Below are 22,121 nucleotides of genomic sequence, written 5' to 3' on the forward strand. Positions count from 1 at the left end.
CATTCAAGATAATTAACGTATAGTCTGTGTTATGTAAAATATAATGGTACAACCTACATGGTGTCATTGGAGCAAACTAAATATGGCATTCAAGGGGGTTGCCGGAAAACCAATACAATTTTACAAACAATAATTGCACTAATTTAAGATGGTTATACAAAAAACAAACTTTGAATTTCATCGTTTTCCAAGATAACCTATTTATTTGATGTCAGTGCGATGTCGTTACTATCCTCTCAGAAACGACTCACCCCTGTCAATCTCGGGGAAAGAACGTTGCTCAGCGCGTGTACCGAATTTAAAAATGTATTGAAAATAAATGTTATTTCTCCACCGAGGAAGAAATGTTATTCCTCGTTTTACTGGTGTAATGAATGTGAGAGGCACAGTGACTGTACACTTTGGGAGGGAGTTGTCAGGGCAAAAATCCATTGCATGAATGTAAAACTATGCAATGAACGGGGGCACAATTGTTATTTTCTATTTCAGCTGGAGAGGGTTGGTTAAAAGGGGGGCAGTATTTCCCATTTTCGCTTCTACAGAGCACACAGTCTGTGTTGTTTTAGTAGCGAGTCAAGCAAGCGGGCGCGCGCTGTTGATGGGGTACTTGAGCTGCAGATTTGCTCAGCACGCTCACGGAACTTGTCTATCTGCGCGACAACGTGTTTGGCTGAGTGGTGGCTAATGGCTGCCATAGAAAGTGAGTAAGACAACAACAAATGAATCCTTGAGAGAAGACGAAAACAGGTAAATATGTAGCTTGCTAGATATATAGCCAGCTGCTCTTTATTTCATTTCCTCGTCTTCAGAAGAAGCCAGTTCTTTTGTCTGCCTGTGCGACATGATGCTTGGTGATGTGCGCAGGTGTGTGGGACTAGTTAGTTAGCCGAATGTGCTAATTTTGACTCGGCGCATAGAGGACAATAAACGTGTTCACGATTTGAACAAGCTAGCTAGGTAGTTTACGTAAACTACTAAGCAAACGACCGTGTCTACACCCCCACCCTCCACACACTGTGGTGACAGCTAAATAGACAACATTTACATCTATATAGCTATGATTCTAGCTAATAAGCTATTGTATTTTTAGCCACCATTTTCTTCCCTTGGCGTCCTAGTTAGCTAACGTTAGTTACTGTTAGCTACCTAAAAAAACTGTAGCTAACTAATTCATCTCAAGAGCTTAGTTAATTAAACGTAATACTATTTTATTATATTTATATTTATTCTTACATATTTGGGCAGTCCGCTGACAAACGTACATTTTCCCCATTCAAAATGTGTCAGCTGCCAGCCATGCGTTAGTGTGCACGTACAGGTCAGAGAGTGAGGGGCACAGTTAATTTGTTTACATTTAGCAGGCGTTGGCCTCTGCGGGTTTCACAATTGCTCTCTTGTGTGTAGCTAACTGTCCTAATTTGACTTGCTAAAATGCGAACACTAACCTTTTTGTTGTCATGCATTTGACATTGTCACTTAGCTAGGTAGTTTGTTTTCCTCAAAACACTAAGACTAGCCTAGGCCTATAGCTATGGGTTTTGACGTGCTAAGGAGGAGATGTCTGTCAAGTCACATATGACAAATTAACCCACCTGGTTGGGAGATTATTCAGTAGCTAAGAGGTATAAGTGTTACATTCTGTTCTGCTGTGCTGCTGACCTCACCTAACTCTCAACAATAATCAGTGGTAACCAATTAACCCCACCACTTCTCTCTGCACCGTGAGGAAGAGGATGGTGAGCAGCCAGCCGAAGTATGAGCTGATCCAGGAGGTGGGGCGTGGCAGCTACGGTGTGGTGTACGAGGCGGTGGTGAAACGCACTGGAGCCCGGATGGCCGTGAAGAAGATCCGCTGTCACAGCCCAGAGAATGTAGAGTTGGCCCTCAGGGAATTCTGGGCCCTGAGCAGTATCCAGAGCCAGCACCCCAATGTCATCCACCTTGAGGAGTGTGTCCTGCAGAGAGATGACCTGGCTCAGAGGATGAGCCATGGGTCCAGCTCCCCACTATACCTAGAGGTAAAAAAAACTTTTTATATACATGGATAAATCAAATCACATGTTTTGTTTACATACACATTTAGCAGATGTTATTGCGGGTGAAGCAATGTTTGTTCCTAGCTCCAACAGTGCAGTAGTATACAACAATACACACATCTAAAAATACAAGAATGGAATTAAGAAATATTTAATGACATACAGTATATACATATGAAATGAGTAAAACCATACTTAAACATTATTAAAGTGACTACTGATTCCATGTCAATGTACATAGGGCAGCAGCCTCCAAGGTGCAGGGTTGAGTAATTAGGTGGCAGCTGACTAGTGGTGGCTATTTAAGTCTGATGTACCTGTTCTGACCTTGCCTTCTGGATGATAGCGGGGTGAACAGTCCGTGGTCAGGTGTTTGATGTCCTTGATGATCTTGTTGGACTTCCTGTGACATCGGGTGCTGTAGGTGTCCTGGAGGGCAGGCAGTGTGCCCCTGGTGATGCGTTGGGCAGACCGCACCACCCTTTGGAGAGCCCGGCGGTTTTGGGCGGTGCAGTTGCCGTACCAGGTGGTGATGCAGTCCGATAGAATGCTCTCAATTGCGCATCTGTAAAAGTTTGTGGCGGTCTTAGGGGCTTTGCCAAAAGAGGTGATATTGTGCCTTCTTAACCACACTGTCTGTGTGGGTGGACCATTTCAGATTGTCAGTGATGTCTACGCCAAGGAACTTGAAGCTTTCCACCTTCCCCACTGCTGTCCTGTCGATGTGGATAGGGGGGAGGTGCTCCCTCTATCTCCTGAAGTCCACGATCAGCTCCTTCATTTTGTTGACGTTGAGGGAGAGGTTATTTTCCTTGCACCATTCCTCTAGGGCCCTCACCTCTCTGTAGGCTGTCTCATCATTGTTGCAAATTTTTTATTAGATTTTTTTTGTTTCACCTTTATTTAACCAGGTAGGCAAGTTGAGAACAAGTTCTCATTTACAATTGTGACCTGGCCAAGATAAAGCAAAGCAGTTCAACACATACAACAACACAGAGTTACACATGGAGTAAAACAAACATACAGTAGAAAAATAAGTCTATATACAATGTGAGCAAGGGAGGTAAAGGCAAAAAAGTCCATGGTGGCAAAGTAAATACAATATAGCAAGTAAAACACTGGGATGGTTGATTTGCAGTGGAGGAATGTGCAAAGTAGAGAGAAATAATGGGTTGCAAAGGAGCAAAATAAATACAGTAGGGAAAGAGGTAGTTGTTTGGGCTAAATTATAGATGGGCTATGTGCAGGTGCAGTGATCTGTGAGCTGCTCTGACAGCTGACACTTAAAGCTAGTGAGGGGGATAAGTGTTTCCAGTTTCAGAGATTTTTGTAGTTCGTTCCAGTCACTGGCAACAGAGAACTGGAAGGAGAGGTGGCCAAAGGAATAATTAGTTTTGGGGGTGACCAGAGAGCTATACCTGCTGGAGTGCGTGCTATAGTGACCAGCGAGCTAAAGGGGGACTTTACCTAGCAGGGTCTTGTAGATGACCTGGAGCCAGTGGGTTTGGCGACGAGTATGAAGCGACGGCCAGCCAACGAGAGCGTACATGTCTCAGTGGTGGGTAGTATATGGGGCTTTGGTGACAACGGATGGCACTGTGATAGACTGCATCCAATTTATTGAGTAGGGTATTGGAGCCTATTTTGTAAATTACATTGCCGAAGTTGAGGATTGATAAGATAGGTCAGTTTTATAAGGGTATGTTTGGCAGCATGAGTGAAGGATGCTTTGTTGTGAAATAGGAAGCCAATTCTAGATTTAATTTTGTATTGGAGATGCTTAATATGAGTCTGGAAGGAGAGTTTACAATCTAACCAGACCCCTAGGTATTTGTAGTTGTCCACATATTCTAAGTCAGAGCCGTCCAGAGTAGTGATGTTGGGCAGTTGCAGGCAGCGATCGGTTGAAGAGCATGTATTTAGTTTTACTTGTATTTAAGAGCAATTGGAGGCCACGGAAGGAGAGTTGTATGGCATTGAAGCTCGCCTGGAGGGTTGTTAACACAGTGTCCAAAGAAGGGCCAGAAGTATACAGAATGGTGTCGTCTGCATAAAGGTGGATCAGCGACTCACCAGCAGCAAGAGCGACATCATTGATGTATACAGAGAAGCGAGTCGGCCTGATAATTTAACCCTCTGGCACCCCCATAGAGACTACCAGAGGCCCGGACAACAGACCCTCCGATTTGACACACAGACCTCTATTAGGGAAGTAGTTGGTGAACCAGGCGAGGCAATCATTTGAGAAACCAAGGCTGTCGAGCTCTTTCAGACCATCCACTGACTGGATTTGGGAGAAGGAGAAATGGGGAAAGCATGGGTGAGTTGCTGTGTGGGGTGCAGTGCTGTTGACCGGGGTAGGGGTAGCCAGTTGGAAAGCATGGTCAGCTGTAGAAAAATGCTTATTGAAATTCTCAATTATAGTGGATTTATCTTTAGTGCAGTGGGCAGCTGGGAGGAGGTGTTCTTATTCTCTATGGACTTTAGTGTTCCAGAACTTTTGAGTTTGTGTTGCAGGAAGCAAATTTTTGCTTGAAAAAGCTAGCCTTGGCTTTTCGAACTGCCTGTGTATATTGGTTTTTAGCTTCCCTGAAAAGTTTCATATCACGGTGGGCTGTTCGATGCTAATGCAGAACGCCATAGGATGGTTTTGTGTTGGTTAAGGGCAGTCGGGTCTGGAGAGAACCAAGGGCTATATCTGTTGTTCCTGGTTCTACATTTATTGAATGGGGCATGCTTATTTAAGATGGTGAGGAAGGGATAAAAATAAAAAAAATAACCTGGCATCCTCTACTGACGGGATGAGATCAATATCCTTCCAGGACACCCCTGCCAGGTCGACTAGAAAGGCCTGCTCGCTGAAGTGTTTCAGGGAGCGTTTGACAGTGATGAGTGGAGGTCGTTTGACCGCTGACCCATTATGGATGCAGGCAATGAGGCAGTGATCGCTGAGATCTTGGTTGAAGACAGCAGAGGTGTATTTAGAGGGGAAGTTGTTTAGGATGATATCTATGAGGGTGCCTGTGTTTATGGCTTTGGGGTGGTACCTGGTAGGTTCATTGATAATTTGTGTAAGATTGAGGGCATCAAGCTTAGATTGTAGGATGGCTGGGGTGTTTAGCATGTTCCAGTTTAGGTCGCCTAGAAGCACGAGCTCTGAAGATAGATGGGGTTGGAGGTGTGCGTGGCCACGCAATCATGGGTGAACCTGGAGTACAGGAGGAGGCTGAACAAGCACCCATGTGGGGCCCCTGTGTTGAGGATCAGCGTAGTGGAGGTGCAGTCCAAAACCTAGTTGCACAGGGCAAGGTTCAGTCCCATGGTCTCCAACTTGATGAGCTTGGAGTGTAATATCGTGTTGAATGCTGAGCTATATTCAATGAACAGCTTTCTTACATAGTTATTGCCCTTGTCCAGATGGCAGTGCGATGGCGACTGCATCGTCTGTGGATCTATTAGGACGGTATGCAAATTGTAGTGGGGTCTAGGGTGTCGGTTAAGGTGGTGATATGATCCTTAAAACGTGTTTGGGATAGGGGGCAGCATTTTCACGTTTGGATGAAAGGCGTGCCCAGAGTAAACTGCCTGCTACTCAGTCCCAGTTGCTAATATATGCATATCATTAGTAGATTTGGATATAAAACACTCTGAAGTTTCTAAAACTGTTTGAATAATGTCTGAGTATAACAGAACTCATACGCTCCAATGTTTTCCTCCGTTATTGAACGCAGTTTATCTCGTCTTAAATTTGATCGATTATTTACGTAAAAAAATACCTACAGTTGTATTAGGAAAGTTGTTTGGACAAAGATTACATAACTTGAGATATTTTGTAGTCATGTTGCGTGATTTGAAATCAGTGTTTTTCTGGATCAAACACGCCAAATAAGTGGACATTTTGGATATATAACGACAGAATTAATTAAACAAAAGGACCATTTATCATGTTTGTGGGACATATTGGAGTGCCAACAAAAGATCTTCCAATGTAAGGCATGAATTATATCTTTATTTCTGAATTTTGTGTCGCGCCTGGCGGATTAAATTATGATTTTCTGTCTTTGTTTGATGGGTTGATATCCTCAGATAATAGTATGATTTGCTTTCGCCGAAAAGCCTTTTTGACACCTGACACAGCGGCTGGATTAACAAGAAGTGTATCTTTAATGCGTTTGGGCCAATCAGTTGTATTGTGACAAGGTAGGGTTGGTATACAGAAGAAAGGACTATTTGGTAAAAGACCCAAGTCCATATTATGGCAAGAACAGCTCAAATCCGCAAAGGGTAACGACTGTCCATCACTACTTTAAGACATGAAGATCAGTCAATAAGGAACATCAAGAATTTGAATGTTTCTTCAAGTGCAGTCCCAAAAACTATCAAGCGCTCATGAGTACCACCACAGTAAAGGAAGACCCAGACCGCTACTGCAGAGGATAAGTTCATTAGTTACAAGCCACAGCATTTGCAGCCTAAATGAATGCTTCACTGAGTTCAAGTAACAGACATCTCAACATCAACTGTTCAGAGGAGACTGCGTGAATCAGGCCTTCATGATCAAATTGCTGCAAAGAAACCACTACTAAAAAGGACACCAAAAAGAAGAGACTTGATTGGGCCAAGAAACACGAGCAATAGATCGGTGGAAATCTGTCCTTTTTGTCTGAGGAGTCCAAAAAACGGCGTGTCTTTGTGCGAAGCAGAATGGGTGAACGGATGATCTCCGCATGCGTGGTTCCCACCGTGAAGCATGTAGGAGGTATGCTTGTGTGGGAGTCCTTTGCTGGTGACACGGTCATGATTTATTTAGAATTCAAGGCACCACAGTATTTTGCAGCAATACGCCATCCCATCTGGTTTGGGCTTAGTTGGCGTATCATTTGTTTTTCAACAGGACGATGACCCAACACCTCCAGGCTGTGTAAGGGAAATTTGACTGAGTGATGGAGTGATAGTTCATACAATGTTTCAAGTTTGTTGCCTGTCTGCAATGTGATTTATAGGATACATATTCTTATCATGATATTTTCTACCTGCAGGCTGCAATGTTTTTATTTCTTGGCTTTATCTAGGCCATTTTTACATAATTGGCTATCAAAGTTACTTTTAGATTTGTTTAATTTCCATTTAGATTAGCCACATGACATTGATTTTGAGATGAAAATGTTATAGGCACACAGCCCGGTCGGTATAAATGCTAAGATAAATTGGCACTCCAAATAGAAAATGTTGACGACCCCTGGTGTAGCCTCTTACTGGCAACTTCAGGAGTGTAACAGCAGCATTTGCAAAGTCCAGCAGCAGCGGAGGAGGAAGGTCGGGAACAGATTTGCTTCTTCTGTTTAGGCCATCTTGATATCTGGCTCCCTCTGGAGTCATTTGTCTTAATTATTTAATCAACCAGTGTGCTTAATTAAAGCATCAGACAAGCTCAGTGCATATAGTTGATTTGGTTAAAACACAGGGTTGTCTATTTTTCCATTTGTAATAAAAAATAAAAAGATGAGAATTTGACCAATTGAAAGACTATTGGTCAACTTATTTTTTTGTAGGGGACAGCCCTACAATAGATGAGTAAGTCAATTAAAACGATCGTAAAAGCAATACATGAATTGCGCAAAGGGGATGTGGCGTAACCTGTAGCGCAATCCCCCTCGCCAATGAAATTGCAGGGCACCAAATACAAATCAACAAGTCTCATAAATCAAATTTCTCAAACATACAAGTATTATGCACCATTTTAAAGATACAATTCTCGTTAATCCAGCCACATTGTCTGATTTCAAAAATGCTTTACAGCAAAAGCTCCACAAAAGATTGTTAGGTCACCACCAAGCCACAGATAAACCCAGTCATTTTTCTAGCCAAAGAGAGGAGTCACAAAGCACATAGGTTAGTAATTGATTTCTCTTTGATCTTCATCAGATGACACTCATAGGGACTTCATGTTACACAATACCTGTATGTTTTGTTCATATAAAGTTCATATTTATATGACAAAATGTCAGTATACATTGGCATGTTATGTTCAGTTCTAAAACATGCAGTGATTGTGCAGAGCCACATGAATTCACAGAAATATTCATTATAAATGTTGATGAAAATTTAACTGTTATACATGGTATACATGAAACTTTAGCTGCACTTCTCCTTAATACAACCGCTGTGTCAGATTTCAAGAACTTTACGGAAAAAGCATAATCTGAGTACGGCACTCAGAGCCCAAACCAGCCAAAATAAATATCCGCCATGTTGTGCAGTCAACATTAGTCAAATAGCATCATAAATATTCACTTACCTTTGATCTTCATCAGAATGCACTCCCAGGAATCGCAGTTCCACAGATGTTTTGTTCGATAATGTCCATTTATGTCCAAATAGCTTCTTTTGTTAGGGCGTTTGGTATACAAATCCAAACGCGCGTTCAGGTCCAGTCGGACAAACCTTAAAAAGTTATATTACAGGTCGAAGAAACTTGTCAAACTAAGTATAGAATCAATCTTTAGGATGTTTTTTTTATCATAAATGTTCAATAATGTTCCAACCAGAGAATGCCATTGTCTGTAGAAAACCAATGGAACAAGAGCTACCTCATGTGAAATGCGTGTGACTGAGAACGAGGCTGCTGCCAGAACCCTTAGTCAAACAGCTCTCATCAGTCCCCCCTTTACTGAAGAAGCCTTAAACAACATTCTAAAGACAGTTGACATCTAGTGGAAGCCTTAGGAAGTGCAAAATAACCCATATCCCACTGTGTATTCGATAGGGGCTGAGATGCACACATGAATGTAAGTCGCTTTGGATAAAAGCGTCTGCTAAATGGCATATATTATTATCTAAAACTACAAACCTCAGATTTCCCACTTCCTGTTTGGATTTTTTTCTCTGGTTTTTGCCTGCTATATGGGTTCTGTTATACTCAGACATCATTCAAACAGTTTTAGAAACTTCAGTGTTTTCTAGCCAATACTAATAATAATCTGCATATATTAGCATCTGGGACTGAGTAGGAGGCAGTTTACTCTGGGCACGCTATTCATCCAAAAGTGAAAATGCTGCCCCCTATCCCAAAGAAGTTAAACAACCGGTGGAGATGTGAGAGCTCACTGGGGATCAGGCTCAGGTTTCCCCTTGTCCATGTGTAGGGTGACGGCGTTGCTCATATGAAAGGTTTCCGATAGGGGAGTTATCTAGGATGTCTTTTTAAATAAGCGCCATGTGGGCGGTACTAGTGGGTTTTGGTGAAGGTGAACCTAGTTTTTGAAAATCAAACTTGTATTTTTCATGCATCTTAACATTAACTATTTCAACTTGATGTACTCAAGTTATCAGATACTTATGATTTCAAGGTTATGCCCTAGTACTAAGGCTCTAGTTCAAACCTATTATAGGCTCAATCACATGGAAGAGTACATGTTCAGACCACAGGAACCACATCTTGAGCGTAACTGTTGAAAGATCAGATCCGGATCTGCGCTGGCAGGACTGAAATTAACATTCAACCTCAAGGTTCTGTCTTGCAGATGCTGAGAAGTGTCTTGGCAGCTGAGGAGTAAGTTCATAAGGAAGTGGTCAGAACAGAGGGGAGGAATCTGACTATGTTGATGTGGAGAAGTTTTTGAAGTCATTAACTCATTTCACTAAGTGGCAATTACAGGAGTGATACAGGGATAGCCTAAATACATGAACCATAACATGTTGGTAGAGGGCATTCTTGGTTAAGGTCTTGTAAGTAACATTTCACACTAAGGTCTACCTACACCTGTTGTATTTGGCGTATGTGACATAGCATTTGATTTAATGTAACATACCATAAGTTCATTATCCAGAACAGGACACACAGTAGATGCCAACGTAGGCTATAGAATAATGTATTGGACATTGCGCACAGTCATGCTAGTTGATAAAGGGAGTGTTAGGTTTTGTTTTTTCCTTCTGGTTATTCTACATGTTGTCAGTGGCTGAGCACATTCCTTTACACTGATGTACATTTTTGCTAGTAATTCAAGGTGTTAGCTAGTGTTGCTTCCAGTGTTTTGGCCTCACATTCAGCCTGTTGGATGCCTCTCTACAGAGTTTATACTCTGACTTTGACTCTAGTTAGTTCAGAAGACTGTGTCCTCTGTTATTTCTATCTGTTGTGTGTTGAGTTATGCCAGGATGTTTAGCTCGTCTGTCCTTGTGTCCCTGTGTCTGTCAGGTGATGCCATCACCACTGGTTTTAAGGGGGCATCTCATGTCCTCATTGAGCGCTGGTTTAGGGACTCTACTCCCCAGTCAACCCTGTTCCTCCCCCCTGGCTAACTGAGGGTTTAAAGGGACTGGCAACAACTGATTATAGCCTCAGTGGCACATGGGCCATTGTCACACACTTACACACATTGTCCGACCGCTCTACAAGCTTGTTAAACACTCCAGTGTGTTGGGCTTGGCAGCTTTCCCAGAATCCTTTGTTCAGACAGTCTTTTCTGTAATGTTCCAATGTTCTGCTGCTGCTTATAGAGGGATAAAATGGACCACTGAGGCCAGGGACCGCATTATCTGTCTGTGCAAATGCTGGTGGATTATTTGCATCTATTAGCTTATGGATGCCTCGGCTCGCTGAATGGCATGTGACAATTTGACCTTTTTATTTATTTTTTATTTTTGTATGGACAGGGTTTCCCTAGGTGGTGGGACTCAATGTGGTGTTTTGTACCATAAAGATTGTCAAGCATTAGCTTGTAATTTAAAACCCAAGTAGTTGTCCTGCTGGTGTGTGCATGTCAAAAACCTGAATCACATTTTCTATGGGAGATTTTCTATAGATTTGGATCTGGTCAGCTGTCAAAAGTAGATGTGTGCGTGCTTGTGGTGAACCCAGTTCCTTCAGCAGAAACCCGCAATGAGTTATGATGAGAAAAAAAAAACATGAGACAGAAAAACAGCCAACACGCCACATGTAAATACCCCTCTGTTTGACAGCTCACAAAGGATGGCAATCACACTGTAAATTCAAAGCCAAAGACAAGCAAATTTAGTTTGTTTATTGAAAATTGTCATTATCCCTCCCCTAATTATAACTACAGCTTTCCTCGACAAAAATAAATACAAAAATTGTTGGTTGACCGAGTGGTTCTGTTCTTTTGACCAATCGATTTGGTCAACGTTGTAATATATTTTTCCATCTACATTGCAGTTGGAAAGTTTTCATTCCCCTCGACTTTTTCCACGTCATGTTACACCATTATTCTAAAAATGTATTAAATCGTTTTTTCCCTCAATCTACACACAATACTCCATAATGACGAAGAAAAAAGTATTCAGACCCTTTACTCAGTGCTTTGTTGAAGCACCTTTGGCAGTGATTACAGCCCCGAGTCTTCTTGGGTATGACGCTACAGCCTTGGCACACATGTATTTGGGGAGTTTGTCCCATTCTTCTCTGCAGATTCTCTCAAATTCTGTCAGGATGGATGCGGAGCATCGCTGCACAGCTATTGTCAGGTATCTTTGGCCTGTCCAAGCTCTAGGAAGAGTCTTGGTGATTCCAAACTTCTGTGTTCTTGGGGATCCTCAATGCTTCAATGCTGCAGAAATGTTTTGGTACCCTTTCTCAGGTCTACGCCACAATCATGTCTCGGAGCTCTAGGGACAATTCCTTTGACCTCATGGCTTGGTTTTTGCTCAAACATGCACTGTCAACTGTGGGACCGTGTGATATAGACAGGTGTGTCTTCCTAAATCATGTCCAAACAATTGAATTTACCACAGGTGGACTCAAGTTGTAGAAACATCGATGATAAATGGTAAGAACATGCACCTGAGCTCAATTTCGAGTTCATAGCAAAGGGTCTGTGTGTGTATATATCTATATATAAAAAATACGTGTGTGTGTACACACATATAAAAAAAAATGTATGTATATATACATACACACATACATACGTACGTACATACACACATACATACGTACGTACATGCACACATACATACGTACGTACATACACACATACGTACGTACATACACACATACATACGTACGTACATACATACACACATACGTACGTACGTACATACACACATACGTACGTACGTACATACACACATACGTACGTACATACACACATACATACGTACGTACGTACGTACATACACACGTACGTACATACACACATACGTACATACACACATACGTACATACATACATACATACATACATACATACATACATACATACATACGTGTGTGTATACACACACTTATTTTTTTAATATATGTGTGTATACACACATATAAAAAAAAATGTATGTATATATACATACACACACACACACGTACGTACATACACACATACGTACGTACATACATACGTACGTACATACATACATACGTGTGTGTGTGTATACACACACTTATTTTTTTAATATATGTGTATATATACATACTTGTATTTTTATGTGTGTTATATATTATATACACATGTTTTTTGTGTGTATATATACACATAAAAAAAATACACGTGTGTGTGTGTATACACGTGTATTTTTTTAATGTGTGTATATATACACACACGTGTATTTTTTTAATGTGTGTATACACACACACACACACACACACACACACACACACACACACACACACGTGTGTGTGTGTGTGTATATACACATATTAAAAAAATACACGTGTGTATATATATACACACATTAAAAAAATACGTGTATATATACACACACGTGTATTTTTTTAATATGTGTATATACACACGCGCGTGTGTATATACACATATTAAAAAAATACACGTGTGTTTTTTTAATGTGTGTGTATATACACATATTTAAAAAATACACGTGTATTTTTTTAATGTGTGTGTGTGTATATATACACACATGCACATATATTTTATATATATTTAAATAAATAAATATATAAATAAATTTGTATATGTCTAAACCTGTTTTTGCTTTGTTATTGTGTAGATTATTTTTGTTTTTACCTCAATCAATTTTAGAATATTAATACATTTTAGAATAAGGCTGTAATTGTAACAATGTGGAAAAAGTAGAGGGGGCTGAATAATACTGCAAAAATGTCTAAACCTGTGTTTGCTTTGTCGTTTATAGGCTGTTCGTGAATTGGGGGGATGATTTTGAATCCATTTTAGAATAAGGCTGTAACGGAAAAGTGAAGGGGTCTGAATTAGAGGTCGACGTATTATGATTTTTCAATACAGATATTTAGAGGACCAAAATAGCTGATACCGATTTAATCAGCTTATTTTTAAAATATTTATTATTATTTTAAATTCGTTTTTTGTTCAATAACAATTACAACAATACTGAATGAACATTTTTATTTTAACTTAATAATACATAAAGAAAATCAATTTAGCCTCAAATAAATAATGAATATTTTTCCATTTGGTTTAAATAATGCAAAAACACAGTGTTGGAGAAGAAAGTAAAAGTGCAACATGTGCCATTTTAAAAAAGCTAACATTTTAAGTTCCTTGAAAACATATGAAAGCTGGTGGTTCAATATACCCAGTTAAGTTTTAGGTTGTAGTTATTATAGGAATAATGACGCATCAACTATTTCTCTCTACACCATTTGTATTTCATATACCTTTTGACTATTGGATGTTCTTATAGGCACTAGTATTGCCAGCCTAATCTTGTGAGTTGATGGGCATGAAGTCATAAACAGCGCTGTGCTTCAAGCATTGCTAAGAGCTGCTGGCAAACGTAGTGAAGCGCTGTTTGAATGAATACTCATGAGTCTGCTGCTGCCTACTACCAGACTGCTCTATCAAATCATAGACTTAATTATAATATAATAAACACAGAAATACGAGCCTTTGGTCATTAAGGTAAAATCCGGAAACTATCACTTTGAAAACCAAACGTTTTATTATTTCAGTGAAATACAGAACCGTTCTGTATTTTATAGAACTGGTGGCAAGCCTAAGTCTAAATATTGCTGTTACGTTGCACAACCTTCAATGTTATGTCATAATTATGGCAAATTAGGTCACAGTTCGCAACGAGCCAGGCAGCCCAAACTGTTGCATATACCCTGACTCTGCTTGCACTGAATGCAAGAGAAGTGACAGTTTCCCTAGTTAATATTGCCTGCTATCATAAATTAAACTAAATATGCAGGTTTAAAAAAAAAAAATCTACTTCTGTGTATTGATTTTAAGAAAGGCATTGTTTATTGTTGGGTACATCTTGTGCAACGATTGTGCTTTTTTTCGCTAATGCTCTTTTGTTAACCTCTCTGGGATATGTAGGACGCTAGCCAAAAGCCAGAGAAAATGCAGAGCGCCAAATTCAAATAAATTACTATAAAAATGAAACTTTTGTGAAATCACACAGGTAAGATACCAAATTAAAGCTACACGTGTTGTGAATCCAGCCAACATGTCAGATTTCAAAAAGGCTTTTCGGCAAAAGCAAACAATGCTATTATCTGAGGAGAGCTTCTTCTGTTGACACTCTGTCCCATAAACATCACAAATGGTCCTTTTGTTCGAATAAGTCCATTGATATATATATCCAAAATGTCGATTTATTTGGCACGTTTGATCCAGAAAAACACCGGTTCCAACTTGCGCAATGTAACTACAAAATATCTCAAAAGTTACCTGTAAACTTTGCCAAACATTTCAAACTACTTTTGTAATACAACTTTTGGTATTTTTAAAAAAGTAAATAATTGATCAAATTGAAGACTGGATGATCTGTGTTCAATACAGGAAGAAAACAAACTGACGCTACCTTTCTGGTCATGCGCCTCTAACAGTACACTTGAAGTGACCCTCGTTTTGAACAGGGCTACTACTTCATTACACAAAGGAAAAACCTCAACCAATTTCTAAAAACTGGTGACATCCAGTGGAAGTGATAGGAACTGCAATCAAGTCCCTTAGAAATCTGGATTCCCAATGAAAACCCATCAAAAAGATAGTGACCTAAAAATAAAAATAATCTGAATGGTTTGTCCTCAGGGTTTCGTCTGCTACATAAGTTCTGTTATACTCACAGACGATTCAAAACAGTTTTGGAAACTTCAGAGTTACTAATATTATGCATATCTTATATTCTGGGGATGAGTAGCAGGCAGTTGAATTTGGGCATGCATTTCATCCAGATGTGAAAATTACTGCCCCCTGTCACCAAGAAGTTAAATCACCCATTTGGCGATGTTGAAGTAGGCTGTGATTCGATGATAAATTAACAGGCACCGCATTGATTTTATGCAACGCAGGACAAGCTAGTTAATTTCTTTGGTGTTACCCCCCTTCTCAATTTTCGCCTGAAAACATACCCTAATCTAACTGCCTGTAGCTCAGGCCCAGAAGCAAGGATATGCATTTTGTTGGTATCATATGAAACTAACAATTTTGTGAAAATGTGAATTGAATGTAGGAGAATATAACACAATAGATCTGGTAGAAGAAAATACAAGGAAATAAACATGCGTTTTTAGTTTATTGTTGCTGCATAATCGTTCAAATGAACAAGAACAGCCAGACATACAGATAGGATGCTGGGGATGATTTGAATGAAGAACATAAGATGGCAACAATAGCTGAGCAAAGTTTTAGACAGAACTGCAAACATGAGCGAGCTACATGACATTGAGCATGTAGTCACCCAGGTGTCCCACACAAATGTACCCAGGTGGCCGAATTGGTACAGTGATACATTTTGAAGGAAATAACTATATACACTTTTTTGTATTTAAATAATAATTAAACAAACAAATAACAAGGGTAACTATTTACACATTTTCTATTTACAATATTGTGAAGACCCTCGGTCCTCTACACAATATTGTGCTGCTGCTGCCATGGCCCATAGCAGTCTCTTTCTGCTGTAAAGCAGAGGCTTACTGAACAGGTTGTGCAGGTGATGGGGTATTTCCTGTGACAAAGGGCACAATGATGTCTCCCTACTGTGCCCTTTTTGCCCTGAGGCACATTCATGCCTGCAGAGATGAATCTGGGCAGGTGAACACCACTGGTTGGAGCAGAAGGGGTAGAGGGGACGGAAGGTGCTGAAGCAACTCTGTCTCGCTTTCTCTATCAATTTCCTCTAGAATTTGGGTTAAATCTTTATACCTAGACTTTGTTTTAGCTTTTCCTGATTTATTCACCATAATTTAAATATATAAACTTGCTGAAAATGCTATTGACTATGTACTGCTATGCGTAACACTCGTGGCTCCGTCAATTAGGATTTGCAATGGCGAATGAACCTCTTTTACGTCAGAGTCTACGACAAAGGCTGGTCTTCGAACGTATAACCATTACATATTGCCATTTCCCTCAGCTCGTTGGCTATCTTCCAAGCTAGAATTCAAGATGATCAGTGGTCATTGGGCCAAAATACAGCCAATCAACGATAGACTGGTCCTACCATTGGTGCGCAATGAGGTCATTGATTGGCGTCTTCAAATCTGTTTGTTTTGGTCAATACGTCCCGGGAAAAGAACCATCAAGTATGGTTGTGTTAGTAACAAACAGAGGATTTCAATGAAACCAACCATGACTGGATAAACGTTTGTTTAGTGTGTAATTACCATGAACGTTTCGTCCAAATTTGAATGAGATGGAAATCACGACGCAAGCGGTTTACAAATGTTTTGTGTTAGGCTATAAAAATAGATCTTATCAAACAAAATGAAAATTCACTGTGTAGTTAGGACACTTGGCATTGCCACCAGAGGAAGATCTTAAAAGGTAAGCAATTTATTTTATTGTTATTTCTGACTTTCGTGACGCTAATGCTTGGTAGGAAAATGCTAGTAATACTTGTGTGTGCGGGGAGCTGTCCTCAGAAAATCGTACGGTTTGCTTTCTCAGTAAAGCCTTTTTGAAATCTGACACAGCGGCTGGATTAATAAGACGTATGATGTAAGACACATGTATTTACAAGAAGAACTATAACAAATGGTATATTTAGAATGTTAGCGTTCTGCAGTTTCACCGGATGTTGGCCGGTTGGGATGTTAGCGTCTCACCTACCCCAGAGGTTAACTACACATGGTTGATATTACTAGGTTAACTAGTGATTATCTGAAGATTGTTTTTATGAGAAGTTTAATGCTATCTAGCAACTTACCTTGGCTCCTTGCAGTCACAATGTCCTTTTGACGGTGCACTCTCGTGGCAGGCTCACTCACGTAACAGGTGGTCAGCCTGCCACGCAGTTTCCTCGTAGATTGCATTGTAATCGGCCATAATTTGCGTCCAAAAGGGCTGATTACTGATTGTTATAAACTTGAAATCGGCCCTAATTAATCCGCCATGCTGATTTAGTCTGTCGACCTCTAGTCTGAATAATTGCACTGTATGTGATGTACTATTAAGACTAATGTTCTTTCTGTTTCTTTATCACCAGCTGGTGGAGACATCTCTGAAGGGAGAGATTACCTTTGACCCCTGCTGTGCCTACTACCTGTGGTTTGTCATGGACTTCTGTGACGGAGGAGACATGAATGCTTACCTGTTGTCCCGTAAACCCAGCCGCAAGACCAACACCAGCTTCATGCTGCAGTTAGGAAGTGCCCTGGCCTTCCTCCACCGAAACCAGATCATCCACCGGGACCTGAAGCCTGACAACATCCTCATCTCCCAGGGAAGGACCTTGGCTGGAACCCCCGAGCCTACCCTGAAGGTTGCAGACTTCGGCCTATCCAAGGTCTGCTCCACGTCGGGCCTTAACCCTGAGGAACCAGCATCTGTCAACAAGTGTTTCCTTTCCATGGCGTGCGGCACAGACTTCTACATGGCTCCAGAGGTGTGGGAGGGCCACTACACGGCTAAAGCAGACATCTTTGCCCTGGGCATCATCATCTGGGCCATGGTGGAGCGCATCACGTTCGTGGATGTGGAGACTCAGAAAGAGCTCCTGGGAAGCTACGTGCAGCAGGGGGAGGAGATCGTGCCCCTCGGGGAGGCGCTCCTGGAGAACCCCAAGATGGAGCTGTTGATCCCTGCCAGGATGAAGAGCATGAATGCCGGCATGAAACAGCTTATCAGGGAGATGCTGTCGTTCAACCCTCAGGAGAGGCCTGATGCCTTTGAACTGGAGCTCCGACTGGTCAGGATCGCCTGCAGAGAGCTCGACTGGGACACGTGATAATGGGGATGGATAGGAGGGGAGAGGACCATGGGACTTGTAGTCACAATGTCAAGAACATGTATCTAGGCCTAATTCACCACTGTTTGCTCCTGTGACGGAGGCCACACAAATATTATTTTTCTCTCGCTCTCTCTCGCTCTCGCTCGCTCGCTCTCTCGCTCTGGGAACAATTCAAAGTTTGCAAAGATTTTGGCTTTGCAGTTGGATATCGGATCGGAAGTACTGGTAAACCTAGCTCAACAGGTTGACAGCCAGTCTGTAAAATGTTTTGTTTTGAATGTTAACATGGCAAGGCTGTCCATAAGCACATTCAGCTGTCTGTCTTGCAGAAGGGGATGCGTTGCTAGCTACCCCACTGCTACTGGTTTAGGTTAAACTGTTAAAGTTGACTCTGTAGTTTGCCTACAAATGCTACCCCAGACTCTGTGGTAATATTCATACTAAAGTTATGATACAGGGAGACTATCCTGTTATGATATGGATGCAATTATACACACAGGTCCACACCTCAGTGATCGTAAACTGTGCACGGCTGGTTTTACCAGAATTCTGTGACCACACCCTGCTCTTCCCTTTCAACAAACAGGCACACGCACACTTCCCACTGCTCAGGTAAAAATGAAGATATACTGTTTGTTGGGATTTGTAGACAAACAGCTGTTTTTGAAGAGAGAGCAACATGACATCAGAGGCCTGTGTATTCTGAGCTGGCCCTGAGCCAACTATGGGAATTAGGCTTGTGGGAGCTGACAGTCTTGGTATGCCAGTGCAGACCTAACCTAGCAATTCCAGCCCAGTGCAGACCTAACCTAGCAATTCCCAGCCCAGTGCAGACCTAACCTAGCAATTCCCAGCCAGCCAGTGTCATGATTGGCCCAGAATGAAAATAATTTGAGGAATGGAGTGTTTGGAATGTAAATTAAATTAAGTCACATAACTTGAAGACCAGAGACAACAAGCTGCCTGTTCTAAATGCATAAAGGAATGTGTTCCTACCCCAAACAACATCAATATGTTTGGCTGAAGAGTCAGTGTCCTGCTTGTATTAATATAATATAGAGCTTGAATTTAGACTTGAATTCTCATAATTGGAGGTCAGTTTAGTTATGAATTAAACCTGTGTGAACGGTATGGTTAGGGGTTCTACTTCAGTGGCAATCAGTTGACAACAAATGCACTTTTATTTTGTTTTCCTTTATCTTAACTTACCCTGCTATCTATCACCTTGAGAAGGCTGGATATGGTGTGACGACACCAGTGTTTACTAGGGGCCTTGGAGGACGTATTGTCAAACAGTCTACTTATGCATGCAATGCCTCGCACCTTCAAAGAGGAAGAGAGAGCGAGGGGAGACACCAGCACAGCACACACACCTCCCTGAGCCCAGAGGCGCAATAGTTTGACACAATACCATTTGTTTAACCTTCTCTTTTATATATATACATATACATATATATAATGTGTGTATGTGTGTATAAATAAATACAAAATTAGGGCCAACTACTGACTGTAGTTGCCCCCGTTTTAATCTCTCACACACACCTCAGTTTACCCTGGCTCGTACCGGTAATCCCTTTCTCCATGCTTCCTTCTGACAGACCCATACTAAGCCTATTTAGGCTTTTGGTAAAGTTGAAAGACGTACAGGAAGGCTCATCTCGGGATCCCGGCTTATCGCCTTGCAAGTCCAAACTTTCTGCGCTTCTAACAGTTGTGGGAGCGTATCAATACCATCAAATGTTCATCTGAAAATGTAGTTTGAGTGGCATTCTTAAACAGTGGCAGAACTTGTAAAATGTGTTTCGTACGACCTGGCTGTCACCTGCATTATTACTACCTTTTTAAAATGTCTTCCATTGCCAAAATACTCTTGTCTTTCATGATGTTAACATACTTTATGCTTTATTTGAATATCTCCACACACTAGCACGTATAGCACTATATTGTTTGATTTTGTGTCGGCCAGGCACATTTTTGTTGAGAATTTTGACTTTGGGGTTCTTATCTCAACTATTTTACGCCCAAAATGTTAGCACGGGTTGTGCTTTTAGATGGATATTGTATTAAAGGGGAAATCAGTAGTTGCTACATCCATTTTTGGACTTAGCATTCATTTAGAAGTACCCATTGATTCATGAAGAATATAAATTGATGCCTCATGAGTTTAAACTGTTGTACCCCATCAGAACGCAAAATATACTGTCTACAAAACATTAGGAACACCTTCCTAATATTGAGTTGCACCATATTTTGCCCTCACAACAGCCTCAGTTCATTGTGGCATGGACTCTACAAGGTGTCAAGCATTCCACAGGGATGCTGGCCTTTTTTGACTCATGCTTCCCACAGTTGTGTCAAGTAGGTTGGCTGTCCTTTGGCTGGTGGACCGTTTTTGATACATGGGAAACTGTTGAGCTGTGAAAAACCCAGCAGTGTTGCAGTTCTTGACATTCTCCAACTGGGGCACCTACTACCATGCCCCGTACAAAGGCACTTAAATATTTTGTCTTGCCCGTTCACTCTCTGAATGTCACAGTCCATATCTCAATTGTCTCGTGGCTTAAAAATCCTTCTTTAACCCGTCTCCCCTTCAGCTACACGGATTTTGAAGTGGATTTAACAAGGGACATCAATAAGGGATCATAGCTTTCACCTGGTCGGTCTGTAAGCGCAGGTGCTCCTAATGTTTTGTGCACTCTGACTATATACTGTATATGAGCTACTACAGAGGTTAGAGGAGGCTCATGGACGTGACTGGATTACTACGTTCTGTTTTCAAGGGCCTTGACAGTGAGTTGTATATTTGCTGTGATGGGTTTTCTTTTTTTTTTCAACAGTTACTTCAGCTTCCGTTATCTTCTGTCATTGATACAGAAGTGTGTTTATAATTAGTTGGATACTGTATTGGTGTGGTGGTAATTGTCTTCATTGGCTGAAAGTTGGTTTGTGTAACAAGATTGGGTACACACAACCGGGGTCAACAACTCAAACGTCTTTGCTGCTTCTGATGAGCTTGATATGGGGAAAGAGCTTGTTGCCTGAAATATAATCCTACCAGACTCCGATGTGTCATCTTTGGTGAAATCTGTGTCCCATATGGCACCCTATTGCCTAAGTGCACTACTTTTGACCACAGGCCCTGGTCTAATAGTACTATATATATTATGGAAAAGGGTGGACACACGTAAGTGCCCTATTCAGAACAGGACCCATTACAAAGAGAAACCTCATCAGTTGAAAATAACCAAGCACCAGTGTACATTACAACCAGGTGTGTGGGGGGAGGGGCTCAAACTTTTCTATGAACAGTATTTCAATGTAAGATATTTTTGAAGAGATTAAATGAAATGGATCAATACATTCTGTAATAAGTGTCATTCATTGTTGAATTATAAATAAAACCAACAAATAAACTATTGTATTAGCAAAGTCCTCTTGCATGTAAAAAAAGTCATGTTAGATTACATAGTGAATATTTTAGTGAGAATCAACTCTCCTGCAAGTTTTCCATTAATTTAGCTGCTAATTGAGTGGTAGATAACCTCTCCAATCAACAAATGGTATATAGTTGATTCTCTTAAGCTTCTGGTTAATTGAATGCCACATTTCAGCTCACTAGCAAAATGTTAATCTGTTAACAGAGTAACTAACACCTACTTTCAATCTCATGGGGTAGTTCTCGTTATCAAATCTAAAATCCCTCTTCCAACGACATATGGGTTCAAGGTGAGTTAGCCTCTTAGAACTCCCCATCCGGGATCGTGACTACGGCTCAAGCTCATTACCATAACGCACAATGCGAAAAAATATTCCTAAAAATATTTAACCTCCACACATTAACAAGTCCAATAGCTCAAATGAAAGAAACATCTTGTTAATCTACCCAGCAAGTCAGATTTCTAAAATGTTTTATGGCGAAAACATAGCACATATTTATATTAGATAACCACCGAAA

The 22,121-nt window shown here is 40.9% G+C and overlaps 1 protein-coding gene across 2 annotated transcripts; it reads left to right on the plus strand.

Moving 5' to 3' along the window:
- The first annotated feature begins 331 nt into the window (after positions 1 to 331).
- LOC118398038 (serine/threonine-protein kinase pdik1l-like) lies at positions 332 to 21,598 on the plus strand. 2 transcript variants are annotated; one of them, XM_035793003.2, is made up of 3 exons: positions 332 to 747; positions 1,731 to 2,018; positions 17,423 to 21,598. In XM_035793003.2, exons 2-3 carry the CDS (start codon positions 1,734 to 1,736, stop codon positions 18,161 to 18,163), a joined length of 1,026 nt encoding a protein of 341 aa, XP_035648896.1. In that variant the 5' UTR covers positions 332 to 747; positions 1,731 to 1,733; the 3' UTR covers positions 18,164 to 21,598. The 2 variants fall into 2 exon arrangements, with proteins under 2 accessions (XP_035648896.1, XP_035648895.1); XM_035793002.2 differs by having other exon boundaries at positions 336 to 747; positions 1,727 to 2,018.
- Positions 21,599 to 22,121: the final 523 nt, after the last annotated feature.

The sequence above is a fragment of the Oncorhynchus keta genome, chromosome 19 (assembly GCF_023373465.1).
Source record: "Oncorhynchus keta strain PuntledgeMale-10-30-2019 chromosome 19, Oket_V2, whole genome shotgun sequence".
NCBI lineage: Eukaryota > Metazoa > Chordata > Actinopteri > Salmoniformes > Salmonidae > Oncorhynchus > Oncorhynchus keta.